This window comes from Thalassophryne amazonica, chromosome 7, assembly GCF_902500255.1.
Source record: "Thalassophryne amazonica chromosome 7, fThaAma1.1, whole genome shotgun sequence".
Classification (NCBI taxonomy): Eukaryota; Metazoa; Chordata; class Actinopteri; order Batrachoidiformes; family Batrachoididae; genus Thalassophryne; species Thalassophryne amazonica.
In genome coordinates this window covers 11118163-11141889 of record NC_047109.1, presented here as the reverse complement: position 1 = coordinate 11141889, position 23727 = coordinate 11118163, and the positions used below count along the sequence as shown (strand labels likewise).

General features: G+C 40.2%; 1 protein-coding gene across 1 annotated transcript in view; it reads right to left on the bottom strand.

Moving 5' to 3' along the window:
• Positions 1 to 19901, bottom strand: part of LOC117513625 (vacuolar protein sorting-associated protein 13B-like) — a 1146044-nt gene extending 1126143 nt beyond the window's left edge. Inside the window, 3 exon segments of the mRNA XM_034173849.1 lie at positions 8920 to 9063; positions 18631 to 18789; positions 19783 to 19901. Of these exon segments, the coding sequence (XP_034029740.1) occupies positions 8920 to 9063; positions 18631 to 18777 (291 nt within the window). The 5' untranslated portion in view covers positions 18778 to 18789; positions 19783 to 19901.
• Between the last annotated feature and the right edge of the window lie 3826 nt (positions 19902 to 23727).

The following is a 23727-nucleotide window of genomic DNA, read 5'->3' as shown; positions in this document are numbered from 1 at the left end:
AGACTGTAAGGTGATGGCAGGAGAGAATGTAGCTGGACAACACAGGATGGTGGATGTAGGATGACTTTAGAGGTAAAGAAGATAGTGAGAGTTCAATAAAGGATCAGATGGAGGAAGCTGAAGGAGGGAGACTGTTGTGTCAAATTCAGTGAGCAGGTGAGAGAGGCCGTGGTTGGAGGGGAAGCAGTTTTGTACAACTGGAAAAGTACTGCAGATGTGGTGATGGAGACCGCTAGGAAGGTACTGGATGTGACATCTGGACAGCGGAAGGAAGACAAGGAGACTTGGTGGTGGAACAAAGACATCAAGGAAAGCATAAAGAGAAAGAAGTTGGCAAAACAAGAATTGGGATAGTTGGGGAAATGAAGAAAGTAGACAGGAGTACAAGAAGATGTGGCGTAAGGCAAAAAGAGAAGTGGTAAAAGTTAAGGAAAGGGGATTTTAGCGAGCTGTGCAAGAAGTTCAATAGTAAGGAAGGAGAAAAGGACTTATACCGATTGGCCAAGCTGGAAAGGATGTGCAGCAGGTTAGGGTGGTAAAAGATGCAGATAATGGAGAGTGTGTTGAGAAGGTGGAAGGAATATTCTGAGAAGGAGAATATTTTGAATGAAGATAATGAGAGAGAAGGCTGGATGATATGGAGAGGGTAAATCAAGAAGTGTAAGAGATTAGTAAGGATAAAGTGAGTGTAGCTATGAAGACGAAGAAAAGCGGAAAGGCAGCTGTTCCAGATGAAATTCTAATAGAGGCATGGAAATGTCTAGGAGAGATGGCAGTGGAGTTTCTAACCAGATTGTTTAATAAATCCTTGGAAAGTGAGACAATGCCCGAGGAGTGGAGACAAAGTGTGCTGGTTCCTATTTTTAAGGACAAGGGCAATGTGCACAGCTGCAGTAACAACACAGGTATAAAGTTGATCAGCCACAGCATGAAGTTACTGGAAAGAATAGTAGACCCTAGGCTTAGAAAACAGGTAAAGATCTGTGAGCAGCAATATGGTTTCATCCCGAGAAAGAGCACTACAGGTGCCATGTTTGCTCTGAGAATACTGATGGAGAAGTATAGAGAAGGTCAGAAGGAGTTACATTGTGTGTTTGTAGATTTAGAGAAAGCTTATAACAGGGTGCCAATTAAGAGAAGATATGTGGTATTATATGAGAAAGTCTGGAGTGGCAGGGAGGTATGTGAGGGCAGTACCGGAAATGTACAAGAATAGTACATTTCCTGTACTGCTCTCAGCGGGTCAGGATTGATGACTGATAATTAAATTAAAATAGTGTGACAGCAGTAAGATGCACAGTAGGAATGACAGGCTCATTCAAGGTGGAGGTGGGATTACACCAAGGATCAGCTCTGAGTCCTTTCTTGTTTGCAGTGGTGATGGACAGGTTGATTGATGAGATCAGACAGGAGTCTCCATGGACTATGATGTTTGCAGATGATATTCTGATCTGTAGTGAGAGTAGAGAGCAGGTTGAGTCTAGCCTGGAGAAATGGACATGTGCTCTGGTAAAAGTCAGTAGGAGCAAGACTGAGTACGTGTGTGAATGAGAGGGAGCCCAGTGGAATCACATGGTTATACGGAGTAGAGGTGGTGAAAGTAGATGAGTTTAAATACATGGGGTCAACTATCCAAAGTAATGGAGAGTGTGGTAGAGAGGTGAAGAAGAGAGTCCAAGCAGGGTGAAGTGGGTGGAGAAAGGTGGCAGTAGTGATTTGTGACTGAAGAATATCAGCAAGAGTGAAGGGGAAAGTCTGTTGTGAGGCCAGCTATGTTGTACAGCTTAGAGACGGTGGCACTAACAAAAAGACAGGAAGCAGAGCTGGAGGTGGCAGAGCTGAAGATGTTGAGATTATCTTTGGGAGTGACAAGAATGGACAGGATTTGGAATGAATATATCAGAGGGACAGGCTCAGGTGGGACGGTTTGGAGACAAAGTCAAAGGCCAGACTGAGATGGAGGGACACAAGGTATATAGGGAGAAGGATGCTGAGGAAGGAGCCACCAGGGAGGAGGAGAAGAGGGAGGCCAAAGAGGACATTTATGGATGTGGTGAAGGAGGTCATGCAGGTGGTTGGTGTGACAGAGAAAAATACAGATGACAGGGTCAGATGGATTAATCTGCTGTGGTGACCCCTAACGGGAGCAGCCGAAACAAGACCAAAATTGGATGAAGGATCCTATTTTATGCCTGTTTGTCTATCTTCCAGTTATGAGTTGGCAACCAAGTGCCAAAAAGCAATGGCAAATTGTGCATAGCAGACGTAACCAATTTCTGTGAAAATTATGTGAAAAAGAATTCAGAAACCAAAAAAGCTGAAAAAAAACCTGACACCACCACCACAAAAAAACCAAACTTTGATTCAAGTGTATTAACTAAATAGTTTTGATAACTTTCGGTCAACATTTTTTTTTTGCTGGCATAGTGAGTAAAGATGAACTGTCAGAAACGTGTAAAACCTAAAATCCTAATTCCTGTCATGTGCTTTGCAATAAAGAGACCGCTATGAGAAGCTCAGTCCTACCCCAGTAAAAGGGGGCGCACTGACTGCCAGCTGCTATTGCAAAGAAGAATGAAAAAAAAAATGTAATTTACTTTCAACATGCCGATACTTAAACAGTAGGCAGGAGACATGAAGCATAAAGCACCTTTTACTCATGGTTTCATTTAAAACCAACTAATTTCAGACAGTTTAGAGAAATTAACAGCACCTCTGCACTTTTTACAAAGTGAAAAAATTATATTGCAGATAGTTTTTAAAGTAATGCACTAATTCCTGACTGAACGTCAAACAGACACGTTCCAAAAGGCATTATGGGAAAACTCAAATGAGCTGGTCTCATCAACCCCCCCCCCCGTGAAAATGCAGAGAACACTGCCATCTACTAGAAAGGAGTGGAAATAGACCAACATATTTGTGAATCTCAAACACAGTTTTAAGCTCAGAATGTCTCAAACGCATTGTAAAAACCAACACACGTCACAGTAATGTTACAGGTGGTGTCAAAATTGGCATTTTTTTGTGTTTATTTCATTTTCATGACAGTATATCATTTTAAAGTACCACAATTTGCCCCAGTGAGATATCCCATAATCTCTTGTGCACCAGATAGTTGCTGCAGTCAAAATAACACTGAGAAATTACATGACGACAGCTGCAAATGAGCATTATACAACCAAAATGTAACTTTTATGCCCTTTATAACATTGTTAAGAGACTGCTGCATGAGACCCTAAAAACTTGCTAAAACAAATATTCCGTGTCTGCTACGTTTAACCTGCGTGGACCTTCATAAACACAAACCAAATTTCAAACATTTTATATATATATATATATATATATATATATATATATAAATATTAAATTAAAGTTGCTCCATAATTGGAGCAACTTTAACTTTTGACCTCTGTACAAACAAAGTGACCTTTGACGCCATGCTTGCTGTTTTTACCCCATAACTCCAGAACATTCAGTCACAGATAGTCCAAACTATACCTTTTTGGAATCTTTGTGATCAGACACATAATGTGGTACAGCTTTCAAAATGATTGGCACATTTTTTTTACCCCTATGCAGTTCTTCAATTGACCCCTACTTGGCCCCTTATTGAAAATTCAAATGGCTAATTATTATTATTATTTTTCTAAAATATGTACCAAAGGTATACACAGTCAAACTTTGGTGCTTGTAACCACATCTGAAGGATTCCTCTGCAAATATTCTGTTATCTGCTGCACTAATGTAAAGGGGCTAGGTGAAAATAAATAATTCAGGATGTCCATGGACGAAACATTAGACAGTGAACTCTCACACTTCAAACAACACAAATGATGGCATTTCATACGGCACTTCACCACCAATTGACTTCATCTTCATCTCATACTGCAACCGTGTTTCACTGCTTAGTCCATCTCTACATCTCACAGCTGTTTCACGAAGTTTCACGACACTTTGACCATCTGAGAGAGTAGAATGTGTATTTCTGCAACCTCTTGTTTACTCGCCAAGGCATCTGAGATGGCCAAACATCTGGGTCACGTGCATAATGCTGATGTCAGTGAAAACAGACTATTGGGCGAATACGAACACACTAGACAGTCTCCAGGGATACAACACAGAACCAAATCACATTGCTGCACATCTTCGCTTTGCTAAATACAACTAATTTTTTAGTCCAATGGTGCTCAATCTGCCGCCTTAGTACCGCCTTAGAAAATATCTGGCTTTCCAAGTACCACCATTACAACTAGAATTAAAGCGCCAAATCATAACACAGTCACCCCAAGGCACATCACAAGGCTATGGTCTGACCTTACCCTCCCCCTGAGCAAACACACTGGCAACAGTGGGGATGAAAAAGTCCCTGGAAGCATTAAAGTGTATGAAGAAACTAGACTAGCATAGAGCGACTTGCACATTTAGACTTGGCAGCTGCACTGTGGGACCTTGGTTACAACAGCTCAAAATAGCATGTGAACTGGATGATTGAGATCAGTTTAAACTGAAGTTGACGGCTTAAAGCATTTTTGCATTTGTTGTGGACCGCCAGTGACATCCAGGACTGTGTCTGGCCCATAAAGAATAACTGATTTCTCACACCTACACAGCATCGGTCCATAACCTGCAGTGCATTTTGACAGAGGAGGAGGAAAGAGAAGTTGTCAAAATGACTGCATGTCCTTGCAAATTAGAGTGTGGATACCAAATCCAGGCCTGGTGGGTTGGGTTGGGTTTGGTCATGTCAGCAGAAAGACGCTGAACGCACAGAACTTTTGTGAAACAATGTCATAGCCCTGCTTGTATAACCGCCGACGTACAAAATTAATGACGTTATTGTTGTTAACAGTGTAATTTAACATACCTTTCCTTGTCTTGGTAGATCATTAATAGGATTTATTTTTGTCGAGAGCAGAATGCTGCAGTCTGGCAGAAGCATAAAAAAAAAATCCTCATCATGATCGCCATACCTGACCACTTGTTTGAGACCTCCGTGACACATGTAACAGAAATAGCCCCAAATGCTTTTATTTTACCTCAATTTATTACACGATTCCCCAACACACACACACACACACACACACACACACACACAGGATTACTGCTCTGTTCCAAAATCATTAAAAAAATAAAAAGTAAAACTCTGATATGCAAAGTGAAATTTGTTGCATCCCAGCAACACCAACTTAACTGAGGTGAAAAAATACATATGTGTATATATTAAAATACACTTTGTAGTGCAGCAACGAATCATGCTTAATATGCTGATGATGTGTTTGCAGAGTTGACTGATTAGACCGTTTATTTTTATGTAATAAAATATTCCTTTGATTGCTTTCAATAAGAGTGGAGTTGGGTTTTTTGTGATGTTTGACAGAATTAGGTTGTAAAGCTGCAGTCTACAACATTTTAACAATTTTCTATTTCAACATTCTCCTACAAATTTTTAATATAACAAAACACATCTCCCCACTGACAGATTAGATAATGTCAGTCTCATATTCAAGCTATTTATCTACTGTGAGTAGTAAGTACTAAAGTTTACAAGCTGCTGTTCAGTCGGCACAAGAAAGGCAGAAGACAGTTAAATAGAGGAAAAAGGCATGAAGGTTTTGAAGCCGTTTTGGGGCACAGCTACATAACAGCACAGTCAGCGTGTCAAATGCATACCAGAGAGAAAAAAGTGACTAGCAGTTGGCAGGTGCCAGCACTGTATAGATATCGGTGATGTCATGAGGCTTGCTTTTGAAATATCAGGAAGAGAAAGTGACAAAATCAAAGATTATGTACTTCTGCCTGTAAAATTACATGTCGCCATGAGAAATAAAACGGTAGATGATTTATGCAGTTATACCGATGTGCCGAGGTTGCGTAATAAAACTAAAAAGGCTTCACCGTTCGCCTGTATCGATCATCGTAAAAGGTGTTAGGAGGCAGAACACCTGTCTTGGTGTAAACTCCAATCCCATCGTCCCTTGAGTTATTGTGTACACATATAACCAACCACACAATGATAATAATATTAATGATAGGTGATAATGGCAAGTGCACAGTTTGACTTGTCACATTTCCATTATTTAAACTCTAAAATCAGTTCTACATTGGAGAACAGCTTGACAGCACTTTGTAAAACTTCTCTTTCAGGCCAGAAGCTTTTTAAAATCTAAATCTCAATTCATGACATAAATCAAGACATGAATTTATCCTTTCACTTTAACAAGGCACTGATATATCTGCTCTCATTCTTTGTTTCTGCTTTTAGAGCATTCCTCATCTGACTTAAATCATCAAGCATAATTAAGTGGAGATGAAGACATGAGGAGGCCTTTCAAACAAGAGAAACGTTCAGATCACTGTTGGCCTCCAGCCAAATCTGCATCATTAAAGTACACACAGACAGACCCGGGTCTGTCCCAAATCTGAGACTGTGTTGAATATATATGTCTCAGATGTCTTATATTGTAGCCACTGAGGATGTGTTTTTAAGACCAGTGTCAAGCAGCCTATTTAGAATAAACCACAGGAAAAAGTCAGTGTCAAACTCGGGTTAGGAGGAGCGTCACAAAGATAAGCTGTTTCATGAGCCTTTAACATCAGCCCCCAGTGCAGGTTTAAGCTATCATTATGACCTGCAGAGATCAGAATGGAGACAGCTAGACAGCACTCTCTACCACACTTTCCATCACTTTGGATAGTCAACCCCAATTTAAACTCATCTTCCTTAGCCACCTCTAATTCTTGTAACCACACTATTCCGCCAGACTCCCTCTCATTCACACACACATGTACTCAGTCTTCCTCCAACTGACTTTCATTCCTCTTCTCTCCAGGGTGTATATACACTATTAAAAATAAATAAATCTAATTTATAATGCAGAACCCGCTCAGAATCATCAGCAAAAATAGATCTCAGTGTTACACAAAGAACAAAATGGACTTGACTACTCAGCCTGTATTGTAAACCTAACTCAACACCTCTGTCCAGTGACCTTGTGACTCCACACTGAAGAAATAACCAACTTAATGATTTGTTTCAGTTGGTAACAGCTGAATGAAGTTCTTTTAAATTAAGTTAGTAAGTCAAGCTTAATTTCAACTTATTTCATTCAGCTGTTACCATTTATTTAACTTGCTTCAACAGCTGTCTTTTGTCGGTACAGAAGCTCTTCCTGGGCATCTCTAAATCTCAATGATCAAGAGACATGAAAGTCACTGACAAGATAAGTGAATGTCTCTACAAGTTCAACCCTTTCACCACCTTCAGATGAACACATTGACCGGGTCCTTCAGATAGAAGCAACAATTACTCGTAATGGTAGGAGTACAGTGTCCTTGCCTCAAGTGGAGGAGTTTAAGTATCTCGGGGTCTTGTTCCCAAGTGAGGGACGGATGGAGCGTGAGATCGCTAGACGGATCGGTGCAGCATCTGCAGTGATGCGGTCGCTGTATCGGACCGTTGTGGTGAAGAGAGAGCTGAGTAGGGGGGCAAAGCTCTCGATTTACCGATCGATCTACGTTCCGACCCTCACCTATGATCATGAGATTTGGCTCATGAACGAAACAACAAGATCGCAAGTACAAGCGGCCGAGATGAGTTTCCTCCGCAGGGTGGCTGGGCGCTCCCTTAGAGACAGGGTGAGGAGCTCGGAGTCGAGCCGCTGCTCCTCCACATCGAAAGAAGTCAGTTGAAGTGGCTCGGAGATCTTTTCCGGATGCCCCCTGGACGCCTCGCTGGAGAGGTGTTCCGGGCACGTCCCATCGGGAGGACGCCCCGGGGAAGACCCAGGATACGCTGGAGGGACTACATCTCTCGGCTGGCTTGGGAACGCCTTGGGGTTCCCCCGGAGGAGCTGGGGGAGGTGTGTGTGGATGGGGAGGTCTGGGCGGCTTTGCTTGAGCTGCTGCCCTCGCGACCCGACTCCGGATAAAGAGGAAGAAAATGGATGGATGGATGGATGGAAGGTAGGAGTACAGGGTCTCCATGCTGCTTTCTTCACCCTTTGGTTTAAAGAAAAAATGTTTCTTGAATATATGGAACCCCAGAATCTTTGAAGGGAAATTAAAAAAAAAAATTTAAAAAAAAATATTGTGGTAGGAATTTCCACACCTTCCAATTTTTGACTCTCCAATTTTTTCATTCTGGGGGGGGGCTCATGTTTTGTTTTGTTAAGCTTTTTTGTACGTTTGTTTGTTGCTGAAAGTGTACATGCTTGGTGTACAGTATATGAACAACACTGGTCAATCTTAATGCAGACCTGACTGTTTTAACATTAAACTACAAAAACAAGCAAGTTATTTCTCACGTAAAATTGAATATGACACACATAAAAGGGAATGAGCGCTACAGATGTCACCCAAAACAGATTCCAGCAGCCTCAAATCAAAATGTTTTACTTTAACCTCACAGTCATGGTTTCATTTGAAAATACAGAGTGCTGGAATCAGGTCAAATAATGAGCCAGGACAATGAAAAATGTTGCTGCAACAATGCTTTGAGAGTGTACTGCACACGAAAATTGGAAAAACATTTTTAAACACACACACACAAAAAAAATTTACAAATTGAAAACACTGAGAATATTTGGTTTTGCTGACATGACACTCGGCTCATTTAAAATGTTTTGCAAATTCCAAATCAGCACTGATGGACATGAAGTGCTGGGATGTGGTAGGTTTTAGATAAAACCAAACAGAATTTTTTTTATGTTCCCTTGACATGGCAGCTACTTCACACAGTGAGAGTCTTCACGAGGTTTGGCTCAAAGTTTTTTGTTTTGTTTTTTTAAATGGCACAACAACATTTAGGAAATGTACAGAAAGAAAAAAATAATGACAAATCTGTACTTTGGATGGGGAAAATGTCACATAAATAAAGAGTGTTTTGCTGTCTTTTGCCTTTTGTCACAGTAAAGAACTAACCTGAGCTCCATCTCTCAGCTTGAGGATACACTCCATGGTGTTGATGGTGATGACGACAGGCTCTGAGCCCAGCTTGGTCCAGGGTACGTGGATACGCAGCTCATGGATGTGGCCGCTCATGAAAGTGAAGGGCAGCTTTAGCTCCTAGAAATACAAGAAACCAATAGAAAACGACACTGTTAAAATTGACTTTACAATTGATGACACGTCTACTGAGAGGCTTCTGCAACATTTGGAATGCTTGCCCAGTATTTAATATTTCGTTTTTGTAAATAAAACAAACACAAAAAAAATGTAAAGAACAAGTCAAGATGTGTGCAAAATTAAGGCATGGACTGGAGATTCCATATTTGTAATACTTTTAACAAAATCAGCTGGGATTTTCTCTGAAGATGAGGAATTGCTGTTTGGCATCTTGAACTACTCTGTGTGAAAACGAGTCCCATGAAAGCAGACTGCCTTCACATGGCTCCTCTGAAGCTGCAAGCCAAAATCTAATAACCAAAAGATATGTCTGAGGAGAAGCTGTCATGAATTTACAGTACATTTGCCAGAAAATCCCCTAACATTTCAGTTAAACTTTACTCTCCACATAAAGACGATGACTTGTAATGTCTTTTTGCATGTTTACACAAAATACTGTCCAAATTATATACATTAAAGCAAACTGCAAAGCAGGGGGAAAAAAGGCCAAAGTTGTAACTCAGTGTTGCACGTCAAAATCGTAACACAATTTTCCCTCTCTGTTGGGTTAAAGCTGCTTCCAATAAGAACTTTCATCACAATCTCTGTTGGATTAGGTAGTGTTTTCATCTGCTCTTCAGAAGCAGCGAGAACCCACTCGAGAGAAAAAGAAACTTCTTTCAACTCACAGCAGATTGATCCAATCCAGACATTACAAGCGCAATTTTTTTTTTTTTTTTTTAAAAAGCACTGTGTGTCAAAATAACACTGCAGAGAAAAATATCACAGTAAATCTATCAAACGTCTTGTAAAATGACTTGACAGTACAGTTACTGCGTTAGTGCCTGGCTGAACAACACTGCTGTGATTCTTTTCTGATTCCAGGCGAGGCAATACATCATAACTACACGCAGTATTTTATGACTGAATGCAAAAACAGCCAAGTGAAGTGCATACTTATCCTACCCTCGCTGACTTCTTTCCAAACATGCACTTTATATACTTTGTGCTGTACATATGAGGCCAACCACTTGCACTGTGAGGGAGCATCAGCTGTAACATTCTGGCCATACGGTGCAGTTCTCCGTGCACGATCCAGCACGTAGGTGCCTCAGTGCTGAGGATACTAGCAACTTTACGAGCTGGCCAATTACTAGTCGTTAATTTAAAAAAAAAAAAAGCCCTTTCAATTAAATATTTAATGTTGATAATTTCACATTCCAAGACAATGAAAATCAAAACATCCTTCACACAGTCTGACTTTATTTTAGCTCACTAATAACAGCTGCAGGATCAGCTTTGAATGAAAGACTGAATTCCAACTTCAAGATCATTTCTGGAATGTCTTGAAACATTTCAAAACAACAGTCGATTCAAATGCTTCAAAACTGAAATATTTGAAAATGGCATAAACCTCCAGGTTCTTGCATAAACAGGAGAACAGTCAAGCAAGTCTGGGAGCAAGCGCTGGTGCCGTGCTTCATGACGTCCATGACAACACAGAACCACTTTGTTCCTGGACAGCAACCACTCAGGATGACAAGCAGTCCAGCCCAAGCTCCAAGAAGTAACCACCTAGGTGAAGCCTGGGCATCCCCTTGGCCTTCTCCAGTTGCTGGGGTCCTCAACACTGAGATGCCTATGTGCCAGATAACGCAGAGAAAAACGCACCACATGGCCAAAATGTCAAAGCTGAAGCTCCCTCACAATGCAAGTAATACTCCTCAACTTAGTCTATCTAAGTAACCGCTCATTTGGTATAAAGACATTCCAGCGGTACCCAAAGATCCTACAAAGACACCAAGTACCAAAGTACCTCAGCTCACTGGTTAACATTCAACTCTCACAACCATACAGTAAGACAGGCAGCACCAGGATCCTAAAGGCTTGGACCTTCATTCTCTTGCAAAAATATCAGCATCGCCAAACACCTCTGTCCAGCAACCTTGTGATATCACAAGCTATTCCCAGGCATCTTCTTTCCATCTCAAAGGCCGATGACCCAGAGACTTGAATGTCACTGCCAAAATAAGCAAATGTCTCCACAACTTCAACAATTACACCACATACAGATAAAATTTTGATGGTCGAGTCAGTGCTGGGCACTGTTCAGCTAATCTGACAACCGATAATTATCAAAACTAATGTTTTTGTTAGCGGATTAGCATTTCAGATGAGTTTTAAAACCATCATCGGAACTTCCGATAAATTTAGTTCCGATAACTTTTAGACCGCTAACATTTTTTTTTTTACATAGCTAGTAACGTTGAAAAACATTTATAATCTCTTTTGCTCCTGTCTGCTAAGTGTTTTGCAGCAGTGAGGTAGCAAAGAGGAGCTGAGCTCAACTCTGCCCCCAGCGGAAAGACCCTGGCTACCAAACTGCCACAAAGAAAAAAAAAAAAATCATTATTCCTTAGCCCCATATAGTGGTCCAGCGATGAGGCAGAGGTCCTAAAATGGGAAGCAGGTTTGACTTATGGTTTTGATTTATAAATCAAATTATTACGGCTAGAATAACTACATTAATGTAAACTCTAAAAATGTACAAAGTTGATATATAACACATATCTGTGAATTTTAAAATAATGCACTCATTCTCAAGATTTGAACTTTAACACACAGGTGCCCAAAGGGATTGTGGGTAAACTTAGCCTCCGCTCATACTGATTGGTTGACTAATTCATTCTATGGAAAAACCAACACAAGTGAATCAATGTAACGTGTGTTGGTGTTTACAAATAAATGTGCTTTTGTAAAATATGTGCAGTTAGTCCCACAAAACAGAGAATAGAGAATACTATTATTATTTCCTTTACCTGATGGATAGTAACTTCAGTTTTCGAACCTGCAAAGCAGTTCCAGCTCATGCCAGAGATCCATTGCGTAAAACTCCGGTGTGGAATGAAGGACAATTCTCCTTTTTCTTGCAAGAGTCCCAGTTAGTGACTTTAGTCAGCACAAATGCGACTCACGATTGACACCTTTAAATGGCTTTGAGAGGGGTTAATGAAGAAATTATGGACCTGCTGCTTCTGAAAAGCAGTGAAGCAATGAAGCAGAGAACCAGCGAAGCAGAGGGTTGCAGGACTGCTTCATTGGTTCAACCTTCAAGCAGACAAACTGCAGAAGCAGCGGGTCTGGAATCAACGTAAAGAAATGATCATTTTTTCGATATACACCCTCAAAAAACAACGGCCGCTCTGGCGTAATGTGAACTGAAGGACCGATTAGGGAATCATTAAGAAAAAAGGCTACTTATGTCGGTGAATCAAATCATTTATCGATTGTTAACATGAATCAGCTTTTAATACCCATCCCTATGAATGTCACATGAATCTCTTGCATAAGCAAGACACTCAGCTGCCCACCAGGAACAACTTGGATATTAATGATGATGCTCAAGGATATTTTAGCGGACTGCCTCTCTGATGGGGAATCAAACTATGGTGACAAACTCGCCTCTCTAACCTTGATTCCCTGAGGGAATTGTTTTATTCACAGAACTATTGTAGGAATGACTGCTTAGATGCTTTCAGTGACAACTGTGTCCACTTTATTTTCTCTGTGCTGAGAAATTTTGGAAAATAGCTCAGAATATCCATCAATACTTCTCAAACTGCTTATGCGTCATTCCACGTGAAAATCATTACATTTTCCAAAATCTTCCCAGGTCACCGACTCGGATTCTCACGATTTTTTGCACAAGTACCCACATATGTCTGATGAACACATGCAAAATATTTGTTTAATTCCAAGTAGTTTTTTTAGATATAATTTTTTAATCAGGAAACCCACAATCCTATTTTACACTCGGGAATGCATTTTGAGCTTTGTTTCATTTTTAAAAGGCATTATCTCAGCTAAAAATGCAGATATAATGCTCAATTTTGGAATACACTCTATTTTGGCACCCCAGATACAGTAGTAATTTTCCAAAATGGGATACATAGCTAATTTGTCATTCTGTAGCATCACAAAAATGGCAGTTTGTCCATTCTCGCAAAAAAATTACAAAATTTCAAAGAGCTGTACTAAAGAAGGGATTCAATGGATAATCTTCTGTTTTTGAATTACTAACTCTTGAAAATCGAACATGATCATAGAATGTCAAAAATAGGCCTCCAGTCTTTATGATTTGATAAAGATAAAAAGATAAGAACCAGCTGCAGCGTGTGGAACCACATCGCGCCACTTATGTGGAGATAAAAAAAAAATAAAAACCAGCTGGAGCGTGTGGAACCACATCGCACCACTTATGTGGAGATAAAAAAAAAAAAACAGCTGGAGCGTGTGGAACCACATCGCACCACTTATGTGGAGATTAAAAAAAGAGCTGGAGTGTATGGAACCAGATCGCACCACTTATGTGGAGATAAAAAAAAAAAAAAGCTGGAGTGTATGGAACCAGATCGCACCGCTTATGTGGAGATAAAAAAAAAAGATAAAAAACTAGCTGGAGAGTGTGGAACCGCATCGCGCCGCTTATGTGGAGATAAAAATAAATAAATAAAAACTTGCTGGAGCGTGTGGAACCACACTGCAGCGCTTATGTGGAGATTAAAAAAAATAAAAAAAACTACCGTACACACCATTAAAAAAAACACTGCAATGTCCAATATTTAATCCCTCTTATCAAGTGGACAATACAAGTATGATCACTCTGTGCCTCTGTATATCACCCATGGTCATAGATGTACATTCATGAAATGGCATCAATGAAGCATTGAGCTCTCATTATGTCTTTGTCCTCCTGTCCAGCCATCCAGTCGGGTATATAAATAATTACTACATCACCGGACACTGATAGATGAGATATTGGTGTATAATAATTAGTGAAAATCACTGGGGGTTGATATAAATAATAAATAAAAGGGGACCCAACACAGAACCCTGCAGTAAAATAACCCTGGTTAAATAAAAAATAAATGCCACTCGCGGGATTCGAACCTGCAATTTACATTAGCTCTTATTAACAGATGGAAACTTTACCACTGTGCTATAATAGCTGTCTTATAACAGGAGCATGAAATGCTTTAAATCAACATGAAGATAAGCGTATGTTATCAAAAAAGAGAAATGAAACGATGTATGGACATGCGTGTTGGGCCGGCCCGCAGCCTGCCGAGGTGTGCTGTGTGCGGCCGCTACAGCCCGGCACAAAGGTGAAAGTTGTTTTATGTATTTCCACATGAGGACAGCAGGCAGAGAGATGCGCCTCATGGAGGACAGTTGTTAAGTTGTCCTTCAAAACATGGTACCTGTTCCCCAGCTGGGACGTCCAGAAGCAGAAATCTCAACAGCAGCTGCTCTTGGTAGACAAGCCCCCCTGTCCATTCAGTGCCCAGACCAAAGAGTCACTCTCTGTTTCTGTGTTATGTGGTTATTCATTTAAGTTATTTGTTATGTAATTGCATACGTAGGTATTGTCATAATTATTTATATACATGTCCTGGCTGTGGTCTCTGTGTTTGTAAGTTACACGTCATGTGCATTGAGCCATCATTTTCAGCTGTCAGCGTGCTGCGGTCAGCTGACAGGCACCTCGCCGTGCTGTGTGCGCTCAGACGTGGCTGTCGGGCCCCCATGTGATCATGTTTGTACATGCATATCAACATTTTATGCAAGTGTGCCCCCCCCCCCCCCCCGCACATGTGTTGGGGGAGCGCAAAACACACATGCCACACTCGTGGGGGCACTTAGACAAATTTCACCGCCAGCTCGACAGTGATCGCCTGCTCACTCTTTTTGTGCTAACAGTGCGAATGGCCACACATTTTCTAAGTGTCCAGCGAGTGATGTTGGATGTTTGTGTGTGTCACCTGGAATTTGGCCAACATGTGCAGCGAGAGGGATCGAACGGACTCTCACAGGGCATTCTCTGTATTTCAGCAGCTGGTGTGCGCAAATAATTGTAGTGATAGGTGTACAAGGTGTTAGACCTAGCTCCGATTTTTCACGAATGGCTTCAATCGTGTGATGTGTGAAGGGGCCCTTACTCTTGTTTCTTAATCCACTTGTCTATTCTTGCTGTGTAAGCTCTACAATATCTCTGATTTTTTTGGGCAACAATTATACCTATTGCTTCTCAGACTAGTAATAATCAAAATTTTATGAATGGGCCAGGGGTCTGCAACCTTTACTGTCAAAAGAGCCACTTTTGTTCCGTCTTTCACAAATAAAATTCTTCAAGAGCCACAAAACATATTTGACATTTAAAAATGATTAAAGATAACACAGCTTATAAAAAAAAAATTTCTATACACAGTTCAACTATATATTTTTTAATGGTTATTTTTGATTTGTTTTTACAACCCCAAATCAGAAAAGTTTTTATGATATGAAATATGTGCTGGTGGACACATGATGACTGTGACATTTACTTTGACTTCTATTTACTGCAGACTGTATGAAACCAACATATTTCATGTTTTGTGAGGTCAGCTTTATTTTGTGAGGTCAGCTTTATTTTATTTGTTATATCCATTCCCACATTTAACACTGCATTTTCCAAGAAACAAAAGGTTGGGACAGGGCAGTATATTCTAAATGTAAGAATTATTCAATCATTTCACAGCCAGTTTTCTTGATATATATATATATATATATATATATATATATATATATATATATAGGTGGCAATGGACCTGTGATCTGCCTGCATGACCCAGTGCAGTTCTGTAATGTGGATGATGTGCGAACTGGTGGCACCAACACACCCCGATCCTGAACATCAACAACAGCCCAAAATCAGGTCAGCTATATCTGTTTTGTTTGTTTTATTTTTCCTCAGCAGAACCAGAGAAAAAGAACTGAAAAAGATGAGAAAAAGAGAAACCAGAGAAAAAGATGTATAATGGTGAGGATAGGAAGAAAAATGGTACTGGGGTCATTTCAAAGGAAGAGTATGTTAAGAGTGTGTTGGAGGTTCCGTGAGTGTCTGACAGGGTGATGAGTGTGAAGTTGGAAACTGAAGTTGAATGAATATCATCAGTGCATATGCCCCAAAGGTAGGTTGCGAGATGAAGGAGAAAGAAGACTTCTGGAGTGAGTTAGATGAGGTGGTGGAGAGTGTGCCCAAGCATGAAAGAGTGGTATTAGGAGTGGACTTCAATGGGCATGTTGGTGAAGGGAACAGAGGTGATGAGGAAGTAATGGGTAGATATGGTATCAAGGACAGAAATGTGGAAGGGCAAATGTAGTTGATTTTGCAAAAAGCATGGAAATGGCTGTGGTGAATACCTACTTTAGGAAAAGGGAGGAGGACAGGGTGATATATAAGAGTGGAGGAAGGTGCACACAGGTGGACAACATTCTGTGCAGGAGATGTAAGCTAAAAGAAATTGGAGACTGTAAGGTGGTGGCAGGAAAGTGTACTTACACAGCATAGGATGGTGGTTTGTAGAATGACTTTAGAGGTAAAGAAAAAGAAGAGAGTGAGAGCTCAACAAAGGATCAGATGGTGGAAGCTGAAGGAGGAAGACTGTTGGAAAAGTACTGCATATGTGCTGAGGGAGACAGCTAGGAAGGTACTGGGTGTAACATCTGGACAGTGGAAGGAAGACAAGGAGACTTGGTGGTGGAATGAAGAGGTCAATGAAAGCATAAGAAGAAAGAGGTTGGTGAAAAATTTTTGGGATAGTCAGAGAGATGAAGAAAGTAGACAGGAGTATAAGGAGATGCAGTGCAGGGCGAAAAGAGAAGTGGCAAAAGCTAAGGAAAAGGCATATTGTGAGAGGCTGGATGATGTGAAGAGAGTAAATCAAGAAGTGTAAGAGATTAGTGAGGATAAAGTGAATGTAGCTATGAAGACGAAGAGTGGAAAGGCAGCTGTTCCAGATGACATTCCAGTGGAGGCATGGAAATGTCCAGAAGAGATGGCAGTGGAGTTTCTAACCAGATTATTTAATAAAACCTTGGAAAGTGAGAGGACCCGAGGAGTGGAGACAAAGTGTGCTGGTTCCTATTTTTAAGAACAAGGGTGATGTGCAGAGCTGCAGTAACTACAGAGGTATAAAGTTGATCAGCCACAGCATGAAGTTATGGGAAAGATTAGTAGAAGCTAGGCTTAGAAAACAGGTGAAGATCTGTGAGCAGCAATATAGATTCATGCCAAGAAAGAGCACTACAGATGCAATGTTTGCTCTGAGAATACTGGTGGAGAAGTATAGAGAAGGCCAGAAAGAGTTACATTGTGTGGTTGTGGACTTAGAAAAAGCTTATGACAGGGTACCAAGAGAAAAGTTGTGGTATTATGTGAGGAAGTCTGGAGTGGCAGAGAAGTATGTTAGGGTAGTACAGGACATGTACAAGAATAGTGTGACAGCAGTGAGATGCATAGTGGGAATGACAGACTGATTCAAGGTGGAGGTAGGATTACACCAAGCATCAGCTCTGAGTCATTTCTTATTTGCAGTGGTGATGTACAGGTTGACTGATGAGATCAGACAGGAGTCTCCATGGACTATGATGTTTGCAAATGACGTGATATGTAGTGAGAGTAGAGAACAGATTGAGTCTAGTCTGAAGAGGTGGAGATATGCTCTGGAGAGAAGGGGAATGAAAGTCAGTAGGAGCAAGACTAAGTACATGTGTGTGAATGAGAGGGAGCCCAGTGGAATAGTGCTGTTATAAGGAGTAGAAAAAGTGGAAGTAGATGAGTTTATATACTTGGACAGTGTAAAGTAATGGAGAATGTGGTAGAGAGGTGAAGGAGAGAGTGCTGGCAGGGTGGAGTGGGTGGAGAAAGGTGGCAGGAGTGATTTGTGATAGAAGAATAGCTGCAAGAGTGAAGGGGAAAGTTTACAAGACAGTAGTGAGACCAGCTATGTTGTACGGCTTAGAGACTGTGGCACTAACAAAAAGACAGTAGGCAGAGCTGGAGGTGGGAGAGCTGAAGATGTTGCGATTCTCTTTGGGTGTGACAAGAATGGACAGGATTAGCAATAAACATATCAGAGAACAGCTCAAGTGGGACGGTTTGGAGACAAAGTTAGAGAGGCGAGATTGAGATGATTTAGACATGTGGAGAGAGGGACCCAGAGTATATAGGAAGAAGGATGCTGAGGATGGAGCCACCATGCAGGAGGAAAAGAGGGAGGACAAAGAGGAGGTTTAAGGATGTGCTGAGGGAGGACATGCAGGTGGTTGGTGTGACAGAGGAAGACACAGAGGACAGGGTGAGATGGAAACGATGGACCAGCTGTGGCGACCCCTAACGGGAACAACCAAAAGAAAAAGAAGATTAATTATTATTGTTATTAACTATTTCTATTCTATTATTATTATTATTCGGCAAGCTGTGTATTCTTCCACGGTTCAGAGTTCATCCAAACTTCAATCAGAGTTCCTGCCTCAAGTGTCCGAACCAGTTGTTTGTTTCAGAAATAAAAGCAGTGATGAATCTGGAGGTCCAACTGAAGCTCAAAGCTACATACGAACATTCCATAAACGTTTGGCAAGATAATCAGTTTTGTCTTGCAAAAAACTACATCAAAGGTCATTGCCACACAAAACATGCTCAAGTACCTGCTCCAGCACATCCAGCTTGAGATCCAACTTGCTCAGCACCACATCTCCTCCCCAGAGAGACAACTGCAGGTCAGACGGCTTGAGATTTTTGATGTACTTGTTCACATAGCTCATCACAAGAGGGGTGACATAGGACTCCAGCATCGTGTCTGTGTCCTGAAAACATGACCCAAACCACAATGTCAATAAACAAAGAAAATAGAGGTTCATTCATCCTCACCTATATCTATCACAACCAAAAGCTTCAGAGCTGTCATTTTTAGTGTTGCTCATGAACATTTGCCAGATCCATTCACTGCCTGAAGTGGAGCACCCAACAGCCATCATCACTAGTTTCCAATTCCATATGTTTTTACCTTGAAAAAAAAATTCAAGGTCAAAGTCCTGTTAGAAGTGGCTTTTCATAAGCTAAATTAGATGTGATCAAATGTCTCGTGTGTGTATTTAGTTCATGCACTTGAATCGACGTTTTTCTGTGCTACAGCTTTAATACTGTTAAAAAAAATAAGTCCCTTTGGCTGCTCCCCCTTTTGCACTCGGGGTCACCACTGCAAATCCAAGGTGGATCTGCACGTTGAATCGGATGCCCTTCCAGACGCAACTCCACGTTACATGGAGAAATGTGGCAGGGATGGGGTTTGAACCGGGAACCTTTCGCACAGAAAACAAGGGCATTAACCATTTTTCCACATTAACACTGTGTACATCACTGTACACAGTGTTAAAGCTACATACACAAATAAATTAGGTTTAAAGAAATCAATCAATGGGCTAAACATAATATGTTGCAAGAACATTTACAGACGGTGGTTTTTGCTATTTTGTTTTTCATATACTTTTGAGTAACAGTACGAACTACTTTTATATACTGACGGCTAAGTAACGTCACTTTACACCCACCAGCACTGCCCAGCTAACGCCACAATGTTTTCTAATGTGGAACTAAATAAGGCAAAGTAATGCTACATAACATAATAAAGCATTTTGAGTTACTGCGGATGAGCTAGCACACATGCTACCGCACTCCTGTCATTCTAACAGCACAGCAAAAGAAGCTAAGCTAGCTGCTCAAAGAAAGTCTCCTTTAACTTCATTATTGCGCACAAGAACACATAGACATTACAAAAAACAGAAACAAATTCCCCTTACATGAGCACCACGTCTATCCTGAATATGAGAGGGCAATTTAACATTTATTTCGCCAGTTTATCTCATTATCTAACGTCAGCATCGTTAGCGGTCTCAGCTAAACGTCAGCAGTAAACATCCACACGGCTTCCGTATGCCTGGTGCTGCTTTCAGGGCCCCTCGGAAATAGTGTATTGCTTGTCTGTGCACACCATGGAGCAGCTCCATGGTGCACACAGACTCCACAAAGTAAAACATGCTAATGTGAAGTGTGCAAATGTGCATACGACTGCTATCATAAACACGTGCTTTATCTTCAGTAATACTGTAATAACGAAGCATGACCGATGCAACTTAGTGGATTTTTGATTAGTTCAATGCCCTGGCCTGACAGGCGCTCGAGCGCACGCACGTGCAGGCTCACGTGTACACACACACACACACACACACACACACTCCCTGTACTGGTAACAATGTTGGGCTTGGACAGCAAAAATGCAAAAATAGAGATGAGTGGGAGTATGAGTTGTTGTTTGCCTTGTGTTTGCTCCATTTTTTTTAGGGTCGCCACAGTGGATCCAGCACAGACACACACTGGGATTTGGCACAAGTTTTGCGCTGTCACAACTCCAGTTTTAACTGGAGAAACACACAGCCTCTGATCGTCTGAAGAGGTCTTCCATCTAAGTACTAACAAGGACCCACTGTGCTTAGCTTCTGAGATCTGACAAGATCAGGCTTACACAGAGCAGACTGACTGCCCGAGTGGGCGAAAGTGACTGAATCAGTCCATTGCTTGTGCAATCAATAACTTAACAACAATAAACGCTGCTAAACTAGAAATCACCGCATCAAATAAACATATTATGAGGATGAAGCTTTTTGAATGTGATAGACGATTATACACCAGATCTATTGAAAAAGTAACTTTGTTTTGCCTGCGCAATATCCCACAGGTGTGCCTGCCACCTACTGGATGGTTAGCAGATGCTGGATGGATTATGTAAAATTAAGACCAGCTGTGGTTGAATTTCCATGTAGTTTGACACTGTCCATGTGCTGTGCTCATCTCTGCCCACTGGTTCCCACATTTATGTCAAGATCATTAAAGAAGTTATGCTCACAACAGTAGAGAAATATGATGCTCTCTACTTAGGTGTGTAATGAAACATACACCAGAACAGGAACGCGAAACCAGAATCAAAAAATGGATCTTGAACCTGGGGCTGGGAACAAACCCAAAAACTTTCATTGTTCATCCGTACAGCAAATTAATGATGGCTAACTTCGAAATCTTTGCAACAGCTGTGTTTTGTAAAAGTATTCTGCAGTCTGCATCAAAAGGAAGACATCATGTGTTGTGCTAAATAAGACCTCATTACATCACCAGCTGTTTCAAAACAAATGTTTTTGCTCCCTAATTAAGCACAAGTGAATGAATGCCGATAGTCGGTGCAGGATCCATACGTGTGAGAGTGTGCACATTGCTTTATTATCTGTAACAGTGAGGAACCAAAGGAGGAACAACCTCATTTTCAGGTGTCTCAGAACCAACCTGTTTCTGCGTCTGTTGCTTTGAATGGAAATAATCTGATGCTTGCAAAACAGAAGAGGAGAGTTAAAGTTAGAGCCCAGAGAGGTGTTTCCTTTACATACATAACAGAAGCCTAAAATGAGGTATTCCAGATCTACATTTTGCATTTAGCAGACTCTCTACAAGCACAAATGTGAAATTGTGGGACTTCAAGTGTTTATCATGAACCTCGACGATAATTAACACTAAGAGGCTGAAAGCTGCTTTTGCACAATGTGACTGTTTTAACGTAGTTATTGAGAAAAAAAAAAAAGGACTCAGATATGAGGGGTTCATGCCTCTGTCTCTTTTATATTATGGTAAATTTCATGTATCTGGATTTTTGATGCATGGAGTGACAAAAACAAATAAATAAACAAATAAATAAAACACATTTGGATTTTTTATGCTATGGTGTGGAAAGACTAGATAATTAATCCAAAATGTTGTTATTAATCAGTCACGCAAATTATCTTGTGGCTGTCAGAAATAAAAATGTTCTGATAAAATGTAACTGGCTGAAATTTGACACTTAGTGGTATGATTATACTCTGAAACAAGGTCATTAAAATGAGATAGCATAAGATAAAATGTGGTTATGATGATGATGATGATGATGATGATGATGATGATGATGATGATGATGATATTCCATTCAGGTGTTGTGTTCTAAGAACCCTGTTTTGAATCAATCAGGCTCGCATAAATACTGCAGATCTAAAATGGAACGCGGCCATCATTAAGAGTATTTGTAACGTCTGTATTTGTATATTACAATACGTGTCAAAGCACCACTGTTATGATAAATGTGATGTATTTTTTTAAATAACAGTGTTTCAGTTCATTATTTCTCAGTCGTAAGTTTTTCCAATGGAAATCTTTTAACAGTGTGCACCTGAAGGCACCATTACGCTACAATTTCGTCATTTCCTTCTTGCATTGTTGACCACGCCTTCAGTTCGTATCATGAAGAACCTACAGTCTATGGGAACAACAGTAGAAAATAAATTAAACAATAATTATTTCATAAATATTACTACGGACATGCTTAGTCTGTTTAAAAAAATTGTTTCAATATATTAACATTCCTGACCCGCTCCAGATTTACATGAAAACACAGAAAATATCTGGAATAATAAAAATAATAAGTGCATCATTTTTTAAATTGTTACACAAGACGGAACAAGTATAAGAAAAGAGCATCGTGGAAACTTGAATTTGTTAAAGAATTTTGTAAATTCCATGTTGGGATTTGGCCACAATGAAGTTAATTGAATTCAATTTTGTTATTGTGAATTACAGCGCAAGAAAAAATATTGTTTATTATTATTATTATGAATATGCATCAAAAACAAAAAGAAAACACCTGAACTAAGAACATATTTTGCCAGGTTAAAATGGAGTGCAGCAGAAGGTAACATGCATAAAAAAAATTAAATTAAAAATGTAATGATCAATTAATAAATTGCATATAAAAATGTGATTAGATGGAGACGCTATATCCATATCATTCAGATTACGTTTATTTCACTGTAATAAATAAATAACAAAAATGTATTTAAAAAAAAAATCTATTTTCAAGGCGTCTCGGCATGTGTTCCACTCAGTGGGGGCAAAATAAATAATAACAATTCATCCCGAACAGAAAGTACAAAAATAAACTGAACGTAAATTGCAGCGTAAAAAACATACAAATAAGAGAATAAAGGCGAGAAACACGAAATTGGAACCGGTGAAGGCGAAATGAGTCTTACCTCCGTAGTCAACTTGGTTTTGCAGCAACCGAATGCATCACCTTTGAGTCAGAATTCAGATTTATGTATTAGAAATGTTTTCCCTGTTGCCTCCACAAAAGATAGTATTTTTTCCACAATTATCAAGTAAGTTTTAGTGGTACCTTCTGGATATATTATTTTAATAACATGGTTGCAACTTCAGGAGTGTTTTTGCACTCTAAGTACTGCTTTACTTATTTCACTGTCCAACTTCAACCACTACCATGTGGTGAATATATGATGATCTAATCATTATTTAATTTCATAACTGCCGATCTTATGAATTTATTATTTTGCGAAAACAATTAAATAAAAATAGGCCTTTATAATAACAGTTTGGCCTTGTATCATTTTATGTCACGATCAGAGCAGCGTCATTTTTCCAATTACAAACGTAAGTGATCCCATATAAAACCTTTATATTGCTGAACTTCACGTGGCACATGCACACTGTTGAACAAACGTGCGCGCGCGTACACGTCAGAGTCTGATGTGCCCGACAGATTGCGTCCATAAACATTTTGCTTTTGTCACTTTCCCTTCTCTCTTTATCACGATCAGTTTTAGAAGCCCGGATACAAAAAAGAAGAATAACATTCAGATCATTTATGAAGCAGA